Source organism: Rana temporaria, chromosome 3, assembly GCF_905171775.1.
Source record: "Rana temporaria chromosome 3, aRanTem1.1, whole genome shotgun sequence".
Lineage (NCBI taxonomy): Eukaryota > Metazoa > Chordata > Amphibia > Anura > Ranidae > Rana > Rana temporaria.
The window spans coordinates 195,846,953-195,861,619 of record NC_053491.1 but is presented as its reverse complement, the minus strand read 5'-3'; the positions used below and the strand labels follow the sequence as shown (position 1 = coordinate 195,861,619).

Below are 14,667 nucleotides of genomic sequence, written 5' to 3'. Positions count from 1 at the left end.
CCAACAGAACATGGAAATACAATCATTTTAGTAAATATAAACTGCTAAATACCTTTTCTCATCAGCAGTATATAGAAGTCTTGTGAGACTTCTATCAGTGTCTGACTGAGTACTGGTTAAAGCTTGTAGGAGGAGTTTTCATTCTACTCTGACTGTCCTATGAGGCGGCATGACACCTGACTCTTTGTCTGGACAGTGCTGACTGGCGCTGTGCCGATCATATGCACCCTCCCAAAAAAACAAAACAAAGAAATCTCTCCAACAATACATACCAATCCATCTCTTTTATATCAGGAGATGGATTGGGGACTGTGGAAGAAAGGGAAGGATCAGCGAAGACAGATCAAAGGATTAAACCCTTAGGTTCCACAGTGAGTATAACAAGCATGATTTACTACATTTATGAACCGATTTTACCGTTGTGGGTTTAGTAACACTCTAACTGGCAGTCTCTGAGAAATGTATGAGTTGCTTAGCTCTGTGTCTTTTACTTGTTTGAGAAAGTATTATTAGAAGAAATCAGAATAGCATGTGGCAATACAGGCAGCTTCTACTATATACATACATAAGCTGATTTGTATAGCAGTCCCATTAGGTGACCACTGCAGTATTGGTAATTTAGGCCATAGGATGTTGTGCTGTGATTAGCTTGCAGGTATGTACAGGCTTGTCTGACAATGACTACACGGTCAAACTGCTATATACCCAGAGTCCATATAATTGCTCACAGTATATTCCAGAGTTATAGATGATTTTTGACTGGAGCTAAAATATTTTTTTTAATGGTTCAGCCTCTCTAAACTAAGCAATTGTGATGTCGCTACTGATCCAGTTGTGGCAAGATAGCTGTAACTCAAAGTCTCAGTAGAATTATTAGACAAGGACTAGATTCATGTGTGTGTCTCCAGCAGAATACAGTACATGTGAGGAATGAAGAAGGGTGGGACCAAGTACATATAGAGCTTCCTTTACCTACAGAGGGAGGGACTAAATTATTAAAGGCAAACAGACTATAAATACTATACATTATGGGACAATAGAAAGATGTGCCAATGTGTTCCGTTCTGCTTTACATTGGGCAGTAGACTTGTATACAAATCATGACATACAACACAATCTTGTTTTACCTGCAGTAGCCTGTCAAATGGCTTCAGGCCTCCTATATCTCCAGGTCCATTGGAACGAATGTTCTTCACATATACGCCCTTCTCCAGTAAACCATCAGCTACACTAAATCCAAAATCTTCTCTATCAGAGTCTTTGAATAAAGAGATCTATTAAAAAGAAAAACAAAAAGCATACTAATTGATGAGTAAAATAATTAAAATACATTTAAGCCCAGGACTCTCTGTTTTTGAATGGAGTAGGGTATAATTAGCTTTGAGGCGATGCGCTGGCAGGACTGCAAGCAGCATCTTTGAAGCGGTGCTTTGCGGGTGGGTTGAAAAATCGTCCCGCTAGCAGTCGAATGCCTCCACAAAAACTACGGTAAAGTGGAGGGGTTACCCGCTCCTTAACCAGATTGTTTACTGGTTAAGGATGCCAGTGGCTGCTTAACTATTGCATGCTGGGGCCACTACTTATTTAAGCATGCATTTATTTCCTTTAGTGAATTGACTAACTCTTGTTTTATGCAGTATTTACTGAGCGCTTTATGCAGTAAATGCCACATAAAGTAATAGTGAATTGTCATTTACAGGATTGCATGCAGTATTTGGGAAAACACCTAAATACTGCATGCAATTTGCTTTTTGGAATGGAGTCCAATGTATCTTATAAACATGCTATATTACAGCTAACTTTTATCTTTTTTTTTCTAACGTTTATACTCCTTGTCCACTCTAAGCCAACTAAGTTATAAGTTTAGGCCCACTTTAAACATGATACAGGAACAAGCAGTGTTTCAAAAGCTTAGACATATTAAAGCAGATCAATAAAATTAATTTTCCAAATAAAGAGGTTTGTGTTTTAGCATAATGGAAAGCTTGTTGTAAAATATTGTATTTACACATAAAAAAAAAGAAAAGAAACAAGGACAGCGATGTTACTAACAAAGAATGCCATGTGGTTATTATAGAAAGACCTGTAAAACATGTACCCAGATGGAAGAGAACTGCAGAGTGCTTGCATACTGACCTTGTGTAACTCCACAGGAGTTGGCGACATAATTTCTTTCATTTCTTGTTTGATTTTTCTCATAGCTACAGATTTTCTACCCACATCAGATGGTAGCGTGTTGCTGCGGGTGCTCTGGCTGTAATGTGGTCTGACAGAGCTCTTCTCTTGGAAACTTGCTTGGCGACCCAGCTGCCCACGAGGCTGAGCATTGTCATGATTGAGGCTCAATGTGCTGCCAGACATGATGGTTGCCTTCAGCAGAAATAAACAATTCTCATTCCTTCTTTCAGGGTTACATAATTGAAACTAATACTAAAGAAACTAATCTTATAGCCTCTCAAATGTATATAAGCATTGGAAGAAATGAATAGAAGAATATAGTGCATTTGTAGCTACATGCTCAACTTTATGTCCAAACAACATTAGAATTAACTTTTTTCTACAGCTATCAATCCAATTCACACTACCAGATTACAACTCTCCCGTGCAAGCTTAGATCTAGTGGCTGTGGGAAAATAGCACATACATTGGACACTGATCAATGGAGCAAATTATTCGGCTGAAGATACACGCTGGGGAAGTCAATAAAGCATTTAAGATCATTTTATGGCAGTAGTTACCTTTAAAACTATGTGTGCTTGATTCAGCCAAGCAGTTCAATAACCATACTAACACTTGTGACAAATTCAGATAGTTCTCATTACTGCCAGTTTAAGAACACAGTATCTGTGAATAGAGGGGGTGGAGCCATCAATCATCCACCCATCCCCATTCAGAGATCGTGTTCCATTTATAGCGCATCTGGCGAGAAAGGACAGGCATAGTCCAATTCTCATGATGAGAGCTTCTGGGGGATTGGTGGACACCGAAAGATTTCTACTGAAGCAGAAGAATCAGGACAAGGTACACACCATACTGATTCCTCTGTTTTTAGTTTTAGCTAAACTTAAGCTTTAAAACAAGCTCGGATTCAGCATACAATAAGACGTCCCTGCTCAAGTGGGGAATGTTTGTGCTGGGAAGCCAACATGAACGTGAGAGCTTCTCACACAGGGCTCTGTCCCCTACCCCATTCAACTGTCGCCCTTATGGGAAAACATATACGCTAGTTCCCCATTAGGTCTGCCTGATTGACAGCGCATGCCAGGGAGTGAATTAGAAAGCTGCTAATGGAATAATTGGCTGCTATGGATTCGCCCACTGCTGTGCATTGTCAATGAAAATCAAGATGGACCTGGTTTGGAACCATAGGAGTGCGCACAGTGTGTGCCGGGGCATACCCACCCTAATCACTCTATGGGCTTTAGCATTATCGCTCTGTGTATCATCAGGAAGATGGGAAAGATGTACCGGCTCTGCCATAAGAGAAGTGTTTACGCATTTCTCTTTCACTCTGTCAGTAGGAAGATCAAATTGCCGGGGTCGTATATATGTAGACACATACACACACGTGTTTGAGCATTAGGGTGTGCACACCTATGTTTGGAAATAATCTTCCCGTTACTCTTTAGCTTCTTCCTACCCCACTACAAAATGTATTGGTCAGGTGCTTGTCTGTGTGATGAGTGCAGGGGTCAGGGAGGACATGCACTTAGGAGGCAGTGTCCGGTATGGACACGCTAACTTCAGTGCCACCCTCAGAGTTTCTGACGGGTACAAGTACTGACAATCATGGTGTGAAGACTCAATGCAATTACAAAGAGTGTCTACAACACCCCAACTTCTAAAAAAAAAAAAATTGTTTATGAGCTCAAACAACAAGTCAACAAGACCCGTACTAAACGGAGCACAGTTATTTAAAAGGACAGCCTAAGGAACCAAAAAAGTTGCATGTACCATCTCTGGCAGCACACTCTGCAAGTTAGTGTGTAGCACTGCAACCCACACTCAACGGCAAGGTAGATTGCGGTGCAATTCAGAATGAATGACACTACACCACTCCAATGCATGTAATGTGCTCTGCTATGTTGAAAAAGTGTCCATGGGATTTTAGGCTCTGTTCATACTGCCTCAACTTGCGAGACCCCAAGTCGCATGACATTTGAAATAAAATATTTCCCTATGAGTGCCAACTTAACTGATACTACACAAGTCACTCTGACTTTGGAAAAGGTCCCTGAACCACTTTGGTCTGACTTAGGTGCAATTTCAACCCTTGTAGAGGTTCCTTAAAAAGCATCCAAGTCAGAAGGAAGTCGAAGGGGAAAGTCGTACAGCTTTGCTGTCACAGCAGTGTGAACCAAGCTTTAAACTACAACAGAGAAAACAGATTCTAGCTATTCTTGCACCTTAGTATAGAAAATTACACCTGGTTGGTTATTGTGGACAGCAATCCTGTGCCCTGTTATTTTTCTTCTCTGCTCTAGTTTAATAAAACAATGCTTTACATTAAAATTCTGTATTGTGCATCTGCCTGGTGGTTCAGATTATATTACTAATTATAACAGAAAGTGACAGGTCTGGATAAATCAAATAATTGAATGACATCTGTAATAAAGAACATGCACAGACTTGTCAATTATCTAAATAAAAAACTGACAGTATATTTTGTGCCATGTTGCATAATGTCACTGCTGAACGCACTGGGTTGTCAATAATCCTGATTGCATGGAAAATACATCCTACAGAAATACCTCAAATCTTTTTTTTCTCTCAGGTTAAAAATACTAATGGTTTTAAGAATAGCTTTATTTTTCATACAAAAAAATGGCAGTAAATAGCAGAGGGCTATCATAAGAAATTATTGGGACATGTATAAACAGTAAAATGAATGAATACAAACAAATCTCTAAAGTTAATTCTTCAACCTGTAGCAAAAAATTTAGATTTTTTTATATTAAAATGACTGGACTACAGCAGACACTGTGAATAGGGTTTTATTTGACACCAACTGCATTATGTTTGTAACTTAGTCTTGTGCAAAAGTTTGGACACCCAAAATCAAAGAACATGTCTTGTAGATTCCTCTCAGTGTAAATTCGGTTAAAACAATCTCTACAGCAAACCAATATGACTTGTTCCAAATTGTATTGCACAATTAGTATTAAATTGCTGCATTTAACAGAATAGAAAAGCTGCAACATTCCTACTTCCCACTGCGTATGTGTGGGCATGTATATTTTATGTGTGTGTGTGTATGTATGTATATATATATATATATATATATATATATATATATATATATATATATATATATATATATATATATATATATATATATATATATATATATATATATATATATATACACATACACACACACATACACACACACACACACACAGCATCTCAAAAAAGTGAGTACACCCCTTACAGTTTTGAAAATATTTTATTATATCTTTTCATGTGACAACACTGAAGAAATTACACTTTGCTACCATGTAAAGTAGTGAGTGTACAGCTTATAAATTTTAAAAGGCATCAGCCCCATATCAAAGTTATGTTTAAAAAACTATGTACACACAGGATGCTTTACTACTCTACACCATCCCAACATATCGTTTTTGATGACACCTCATGTATGTTTTTTTATGGTATAAAGATTATGATTAATGTGTCTGCTTATTAAAAAGATCTGGATTTATGAAAAGGGTTTTTAGACAATACAGTTGCTGTTTTGTGACTTTGTATTTTGAAGTGCTGTATCTATAAAGTTTTGAATGATAAGAAATGTGCACATATATAATGCCCCCACCCATGTTAACTTGAGACTAAACCCTAGATGGAAAGAACATGTTGGAGAGGAGCTTAGTCTGGTGAGAAGTCTCATGCACATGCTCACAAGTAAGAAAAAAAACAACACCAAGAGGATTGTGGTAAGTAGATGGACCTTGCTGATTAATTGCACTCACAGGTGGTAATGTAGCCATAGCCCAACTATAGCAACACTACTCTCTTGGATCCTTATTTAATAGAAGAAGCCAGAATACCGGATCTGGATACTTTTTCAGGTAAGTGACTTCAAATATCATAGCCACAAGGTCAGCATGTTTTTTGCAGTAAAGACAACATATGAAAGACCAAAAAATCTCTTGCAGAAATTTTTTTGTACAAAAAACCTGCAGGAAACTAGCTATCACAGAGGAAGTGATGCATTGGTCTAGTGTGCACAGCGTAGGACTCTACACACTTTGCACAAATAAACTCTACATTGCGCAATAATCAGAAGGAATTCTCATAGCATGAAACATATCACTTTAATAAGTTGGAGGCATTGAATGAAAACTGCTTTAAAATCCAAAGTAGACTTGAAGGTAAAAGGAAAACCACGAGAAGAAAATGCAATAATTGCAAATTGTGGGGTTGATCCGCTATGCTTTGTGGTTGTAGGACAGCCAGGGACACAGGAAATAGGCTGGTACTGGAAAGAATGAATTTAACTAATTAATGACATAACCTGGGAGTTGATGTCCTACAGACAGTAAAGAAACTAGGTTGGAAATTTAGAGACTACAGTTATTTAAATAAAAAATTTTTTTTTTTACTTTTAGCATGGGGAATGGTCAGATCCTCTGTCAGGTTTTAAATGGCCACTGCCTGTTCTGACATCAGACCCCATTAAAGCAGATTTTTACTGAATGGAGGTCCCCGTGTAAGCACGCTCCAGAGTCCAGCATTTGCGTCCATAGACACAGAATGCCAAAAACGGCCCTGGCGTCTGCATAATTAAATTTGATTGACAGCAGCAGGAGCCAATGGTTGCTCTATCAATCTATCCAATCAAGAGCCGAGACAACGGGTAGAGAGGTTGAGTACGTCTCGGGCGGGAGGAATGAACGGGCTCAGGTGGGTAAAATTAGGGGGCCGGTCAGTGACAGAAGTTTTTTTAACCTTAATGCATAGGATGCATTAAAGGTGAAAAAATGGTTCCATACTGTACTAAAATAAAGTGCTTTCATCTTTTTGTGTGTCCCTGTCTCAAAGCTTTCTGGAGGATCCATAGGAAGATGCGGAGGTCCCAGCTAGGCTTAGCTGGGGGGGCCCTATCCGCAGTTGGAATTCAAGGAATACATTGTGTCTGGAGAAGCTCACTGGAGAGAGCCAGGAGGAAGTTGGTGGGAAAGAGTCCAGCTGTCCTGTTGTAGTGTGAGGCTCCATCTCCGCCACTAGGCAGAGCCTGGTGCATATCGACAGGAGGCAACCGATGACCCTGTGGCTAAGCGAGTAGCAACCCTATTGCTGAGGAGTTACTGACTGTGTGTAGCTTTTAAACACTGAAAGGAGTACAGGTTACTGTCAGCACAGAAAATCAAGTGGGACATTCAGCAGTTGTACAGTGCAGACAGGAATTGAGAAGGCCTCAAGTTATTGAAGTTCTGCGGTTTTGTTTCACAAAAAGCTTATTGGCTTTCTTTCAGCAAGTGGAAAAATCATACATGGTTATAAAAAGTGCAAAAATAACATGAGAAGAGGCATGTCCAGATTGTGCCAGTAGCAAGAAACAGCAATACCAAAACAGGTAGTGTTATCAAGGAGATCAGTTTGTGATAATGCTTTAAAAAAGGTACCCATGGTCGGTATCTACTCTATTAAGAGTTCCTCAGCCATTAGGCGGCCAATATTGCAGGGTAGGCAGCCAAAGAAGAGCCACTTGGTATGTTCATTGGTAAAAAAAAAAAAAGGCTACACAGAGGAAAACAGGAGGAATAGGGCTGAATCAGAGCAAGGGGGAGGGGAAAGTAATAGGAAAAGAGGTGAGGGTAAGGATTAGGAAGCCCTAAGTTAGGGCTTGGACCCTCCCATTGACGTCTTAACCCCCTTTTAAACTCTAATGTTTTGTAATCTATTGACTGAGGCCTCCCCCATCTTACTCTAACTATTGGACCGACTGCAATCCATCCAAGTGATTCTCACCAAGCTGTACTAACAAAGTGTACATTGTTATTATCTTGTTTTATTGGCCAAATGTTGCGGCCACTCTTCCATTCTCAATTGCATTCTCCCATTAAAAATAAAACAAAAAAGGGCTTGAAGCACGACAAAGTCCACAGACTTAAATATTATTGAAAATCCACAGTTGAATCCTAAACATAGTTAAAGCAAGGAAAGTGCTCAACTAAATACATGCACTGAAAATATTCTTAAAAATAGAACACAAAGTTTGATAGCTGGATAAAAGATTGATTTTTAAAACTTGGGATTTCTGACAAATGTATTCTTTGTAAGTACTGACAATTCAGTACTCTTTGTTAGGTTTTATTGGGGAAATGTGCATTACAATTTGTAAAAACATAGTATGTATTCCCTGCAGAATTTGAATTACCTCTGCCTCACTGAGCATATCATTTGAGCAGTGGGGGTCCAGATTTTGGCAAAAGACTATACATTTCCTCAATCAGAAGCAACATGTTTGTATATCTAGGCATTACAAGCACGTCTATCAAGCAACACCCCCTTCACAGAGTTGGCTAAACTCCAGTCCCAAAGCATAAATAGGATTCAATGCAAGTACACCATTGTTACGATTGTTTCACTGATCATGCCCATCATGTACCTATGCTTAAGTGCTGTATGTAAAACATAATTTGGATTTTCTATTTGATCTACAGTATTACTCCATTTATACATGTCCCATTCATCAGGCATATGCAGCAGATATAGGAAGAACCAAAGGATTTTCAGATTCACTCAACACACAAGCAGAGGACATACTTTTCTGAAATATTGACATGCTATCAGCCAGCACACAGAGCAGCCTTTTAAAAACAGGCAAATATTCTGGTGATGGGATGTATGGGAACATACAAGATGTTCTGATAACTGTGGGGTAGCTGGCATAATTATATGCTTGGCATTAAACTCCATTGATGGGAGGTTGTTCTGTTGACTTGTGCAAGGATGAAAACTCTTGCAATCAGGACTTTATGATAATTCATCACTGCTCATGATCACATTGTACTTCTGCAAAATCCATCACAAATATTCCCCCCCCCCCCCCCCCCAGGTGTAACCCTTTGGCCTAGAAACTACTTGATTGCAGATTTGTTTACATGAACAATGCTTGTGGCTGAAACTGCTTCCAGGTACTGCTGTGTTCCCTACCACTCTCCTTAAAAAAAACGTTGGCGTTCCTTTTTATTACGCTCTTTCAAGGCTAACATAGATAACTGAAAGCAGTGTCCACAGGAGAGGCTGCTTTATTCAGAGTGATATAGTTGCCCCCAAGCTAATATATGGCCCTGAGGCTGGACAATGGCTGCTTTCAATGGATGTTATGAGTCTTTGTGAAGTCACATAACCAGGAATCTAGCAAAATTCATTTAGCAGGTTATACACAACTAAATCTGAATCATCATTTGATGTTCAATCCAAATGTTCCCATCACAGAAAGCATGCAGAATAATCACTTTCACGAACATGGCCATGTGTGAAATATCTAATTGTCCTGTGCAGAAGTCCCTTTATAGCTCTGAAAGCAAACCTGTCACCATTGGGGTTGATTTACTAAAGGAAAATAGGCTTTCCACTTTGCAAGGGAATTTGCCCAAGAGCTTAGTGAATGTGGAGAATATTCACTTGGCAAAGAATACCCAGTCACATACAAGGAAAAAAAACAGCATTACTCTCTTGTTCATTAAAGGACACAGCCAAATCATTAAGCGGATGGGTTCCATGCTGCTGTGGCTCTCTTCTGGAGACTAAACCCTCTATCTAAAAGACATAGATTTGTCTTCTGCCAAGCACTCTATTTGGAAGACCGACTCATTTATCACCCCAGAGGATCCTTGCAAGGGATAGGCAGTATCGTCCTCCCCCATTTCTCAGTGGATTAGACAGACAGTAATCCAGGCTATTGCCTTGGCTAGCCGGAACCCACCATTTCCTGTTATGGCTTATTCGGCCTGGACGCAAACTTCTTCCTGCACCATTCTGCTTCTGTTCAGGTTTGCAAGGTGGCTGCTCACACGTTTATGAAATTCTATAAAGTTGATGTGGCTGCCTTAGGGGATGCCAGTATTGGTTATAAAGTTCTGCATGTGGCAGATTATGTTCTGCTGGGTGTGGTTTCTTGTTTAGTCCATCAAGCCTACTCTTGTTATAACTAGCAGTGCTTTGGGACGTATTCTTCTAATGATTTAAATTCCTTCACTATAACATCTTTTTGAGTTCACTTAAGGATACAGCACTCACCCATTTTTTTGTTTTTATTGCTCGTCTCAGTCTTGTTGTTCCTATTACTGTTGGCCACTAAGTAAGCCATGCCTTGCAGATTTGGGGGAGAAGGGGGTGGGGGCAGACTCTGGGCCGCCCCTAGGGTATGTTTTTTGTGTTTTTGGCTGCACCTTCCATCCTGCCCCAGGTGGCGATATCAAACCCATTTGTCCAATGATTTGACTGTGTCCTTCAATGAACTTGGAGAAAAGGATTTTTAGGGTGAGTACAAAAGCCCTTCAGCAGAGTTTCACCTCATTCACCAAGCTCTGGGGAGAATGCCACTGCAAAGTGCAACTTCCCTTGCATAGTGAACACTTTTTGCTTTTAGTTAATCAACCCAGTTGTTTCATAAACTAAACTGACAGCACAGATGAATAGAAGGCACCCTCCCACCAGAACACACTGATCAGCACTGACTGGATGCTGGTTTTCCAGCAAACCAATTTGACAGAAGCTGATCGTAAGAGCAGCTTCTGTAGAGCACACAGCTGTATACATGGGCTGAAAGTCAGCCGAACCGACATTTGTTTGGCCAATATTCAGTTTGTGTGTACCCAGCTTTGGACTTTTCAGAGAACCAACAAGGTATTTAAACCAAATATAAGATAGGGAATAAAGGTGTCTGTCATCTGTGCTGTCCCTTTTACTGTATATGTAATATACAGATGGGAACATGGAAGCATTGTTCAGCTTTCCTAATGTGAAGACCAGGATCCTTTACACATTGAATGTTAGGGGTGCACCTTTATGGAATGTGTAAGTGTTTGAAAAGAATGTATGCATACAATTAAAAAATATAAAACATCAGTTTACAAACTTGTAAACCTAAAAAACTATAAAAATTTTAAAACTATTAGACTTCCTAGACTTTTAACAAGGTAAGGTGTACATAGTTAATGCTTTTCAATTTAAATAATGATAAGAGTATGCAGTAACAAGCTATGTATCTACATGCTGTATCAACTTGCATACATTGTACTCTAGCTGTAACAAGCAGGCAGGTAAATCAACACACAAAAAGCAACACAAAGGAATTGTATACCAAAAGTATCATGTTCTTTGAACATTTATCAGGTTTTTCCTGTAAAGATAACAAAATGTAATTACCAAAAGAAACAAGAAAACAATTGGCATTCTGTTTATTAGTGTAAAAATATTACCTCTAGTTCTCTGAGGATTCCTGACTGGCCACAAGTTTCTAGATCCTCGAGTGCCTGAGACCAGAAATTTTCCTCTCGATCAGCTTCAGGGTCCTCTAGGCCTCCAGGAAACCTGCCACAGAATAGGTTTAAGGGAATGTATGGTGTTTCTGTATAGGTTCCCTTGATTTCTTATACTCAGGACACAAGACAACATTTTTTCCCCCCTTTCTGGCTCCTATCTTGGCTTTGCCGTAAATAACCAATGCTGGTAATAGACCACAATAGTAAGAGCTCAAACTGAACAAATCAGAGGCAAGCCACACACTTCTGTTCTGCACATATGGCAAAATCTGTTTTTTCAGTTCAAGATGAGCAGGCAATGAGAAACTGTTAATTTAAGGGTCATTTTACATCAAGTGCTATGAGACGGTGCTGGGCAGATTTACCTATTCCAACAGCAAGATAAGGCAAAATGACTTTTTTACTATCAGGCCAGTTCACACTACCCCACTGTGTGGGTGTGCACTGAAAAAAACATGGAAGACAGCTTTTTTTTTTTTCCTTTTCTTATTTAGCACAGCGTGGAGCAACAAAATCCACCATCTTTTGATGGTATACAGCCAGTAAAACTTGAACAAATGTCAGAGGTGGAAAGTAGTGGCCAGATTCATCCAATGCCATTGGTGTTAGAGAAGAACAGCACTGACTACTGAAGAACACCACCACTGACTTCAGATCATTGCCTATTCTATGCACATACAGCCAGATCTTGTCAATTCTATGACCATCGAAAGGAAAACTGCTAAATGACCATCTAAGATCATTTTTTTTTAGAGTCACAGGGACACGAGGAACCAGTAATCCATTTGGCAGAATTTACCCCATGACATTTAAACTCAGAAAAGCAGAATACCACAGGCAGACTCCTGGGTCCAACTTGTTTGGATGATCTAATTATCATTTCAAGCTGCAGATATCCTAGAATGAGGCAGTATTACTTACCCACAGGCTGTAGGCCTGTCCCACTCATCATCACTAAGCCCTGTGTCCTGGAAGTGATTATTAGCTGGTCTACTTAAAGGAGACAGACTGCCCTTCTGTTTGGGGCTCCTCCATTCAAATGCATTGAAACTGAATCCTGACGCTTGAAAGTTTGGACCACCTAGAAATTGACAAAAAGATTTACAAGAAAACGATGAGCTCTCTTTTATGACTACTACATCTGCACTTTTCCAGAAAGTTTCAATTTACCTTTACAATTTAAATTAGGACTTTACAGTTTTCCCATGTTTGCCGAGTTGAACTGACATTCAGTGTATTACCAAAAGAACAGAGTATTCAGAAGACCCTGAAATCTCTAATGACGGCAATCAACACAGATGGCTAGGATGATGCACAAACTACAACACACCAAACTACAAGCAGATCAGGAATCAGTGAAATAAGAATTCTAGCCGATTGCTATGGGTTACTGTATTTGGTTTTAAAAAATAAAAATAGAAACAATCCAAGAAGGAAGAGTGTCCTATTCGCAAACAAAGGAAAAAATGATTTTTATTTTTTATTTTCTTCAGACTCTAATCCTGTCAACCTAGATGGAGCAATTCCAAAACCAGGACGTCTTTTTGTGAGATGGACTGTGCTGCATTTCTTGACAAGTAAGGTTACCATTAATCAGCGACATAATAAACTGAGGCATGCTTCCAGCATCTAGCCATCAGTCTACCGTGGCAACTTTTTTTTAGAATGAAGTGACATTTCAGCTCTACAGAACAATGGTGTAATTTATCTAAGATGATATATGAGATACGCTTAGCTATTTATGTTATTTACCTTGGCTTCCAAAAGCTGTGTCTACAGCAGAGCCATCCCAGGACTCCACTGCGCTATCTACACTTGGCACTGTGGTAGAGTAAATATCAGAGAGGTTGCTGGATTTCTGAGTGACAGGAGTGTCATCGTCGGCGTCACACAACTCACTTACTCTGCTAGGTGATGCAAATGTCTTTGGACTTGTTTCTGAAAGACAAAAAATTCATGTGGACATGTTGAGTAAAAGCTACACAACCAGTGAATATTTCTGTAGCAGAGAAAACCACCACTGAGATAAAAACTATGCCGTGTATACACGATCGGAATTTCCGACAAGAAATGTTCGCTGTAAGCTTTTGGTCAGAAATTCCGCCCATGTGGTTTCTGTCAGAATTTCCGACAGCCAAAATTTGAGAGCTGGTTCTCAAATTTTCAGACGGGAAAAGTTATTGTCAGAATTTCCGATCGTTTGTATGCAATTCCGGTTTTGTTGTCGGAAATTCTGATTGTGTGTACGCGGCATAAGTGTTTCAGCCGATTTGTGCAGGAGTTGATCCATATAATTGTTCATGAAGAAAAATAATGTTTTTGAATGCATGATCTGTGGTCACACTAATCAGATTTCCTTAAATGTAATACTGTTTAATAAACATTAACTATATTGCCCAAAAACAAACAAGTATTAATCCAATTTCTGTATTCAGTCTCTCTAAATAAATCATTGTTTAACTACTTCCTGCCAGCAATCTGCTTATTAATTATCAACACTATGCCTCATGCTTAAAGTAGTAGTTCACCTTTACATATTAAACAACCACATCTTTTTGCAGGTAAAAAAATGTGCATTGATTATTTTTTAAAACAGGAGTCTGGAAAGCATCATACCCCATGATCATCAGATCGCAGGTGTAGTGTCAGGCCCCTGCACACACTGCCTGCAGCTCTATTGCCCGTATCTCTGTACTGGCTGTCATTGCAGAGCTGTAGGTAGTGTGAATGAATTATGGGCATGCTGATCAGTGTGGCTGCAGTTCATTCAAAGTACCTTTGCCATGGTGGCTGATGGTATGTGTAGTTTATTAATTCACAGAAAACTGTGAATAAATGGCACTTATGACGAAACATGTTGGGCAGAGCTACGCGCTGATGTCATTGCGCTCCACTTGACCCCTGAAGTACGGGTATTAGTTTGTATTTTATTGCCGGCAAGCTTTTTAAACTTTATAGGAGCCTATTTTTCAATGAACAAATTGTGTTTAAACTATAACACACTATCAGAGCCTTTATTCCTCTGCATGCTTCGCTCCTGCATGGGAGAACTTTTCCCTCTAAGTATACTTGGCGGAAGGGGACTTATCAAGTGAGGAGGATGTGTGAAGCTTAGCGGTATTGGCATTCCAGATTCACCTCAGACCCCACATAGGGCTATATCTGCAGGCGC

The 14,667-nt window shown here is 39.5% G+C and overlaps 1 protein-coding gene across 16 annotated transcripts in view; it reads right to left on the bottom strand.

Annotated features, from left to right (window-relative positions):
* GRIP1 (glutamate receptor interacting protein 1) overlaps positions 1-14,667 on the bottom strand; it is a 713,137-nt gene that overhangs the window by 5,829 nt on the left and 692,641 nt on the right. For 12 of the 16 annotated variants that reach the window (XM_040344055.1, XM_040344049.1, XM_040344050.1 and 9 more), the window contains 6 exons: positions 13,248-13,433; positions 12,417-12,576; positions 11,433-11,544; positions 11,315-11,353; positions 2,137-2,370; positions 1,128-1,274 (listed from right to left, as the gene is read on the bottom strand). In XM_040344055.1, coding sequence (XP_040199989.1) covers positions 1,128-1,274; positions 2,137-2,370; positions 11,315-11,353; positions 11,433-11,544; positions 12,417-12,576; positions 13,248-13,433 — 878 coding nt within the window. The remainder of the gene's footprint in view (positions 1-1,127; positions 1,275-2,136; positions 2,371-11,314; positions 11,354-11,432; positions 11,545-12,416; positions 12,577-13,247; positions 13,434-14,667) is intronic. The other 4 variants (XM_040344052.1, XM_040344054.1, XM_040344063.1 and 1 more) reach the window with 1 other exon arrangement.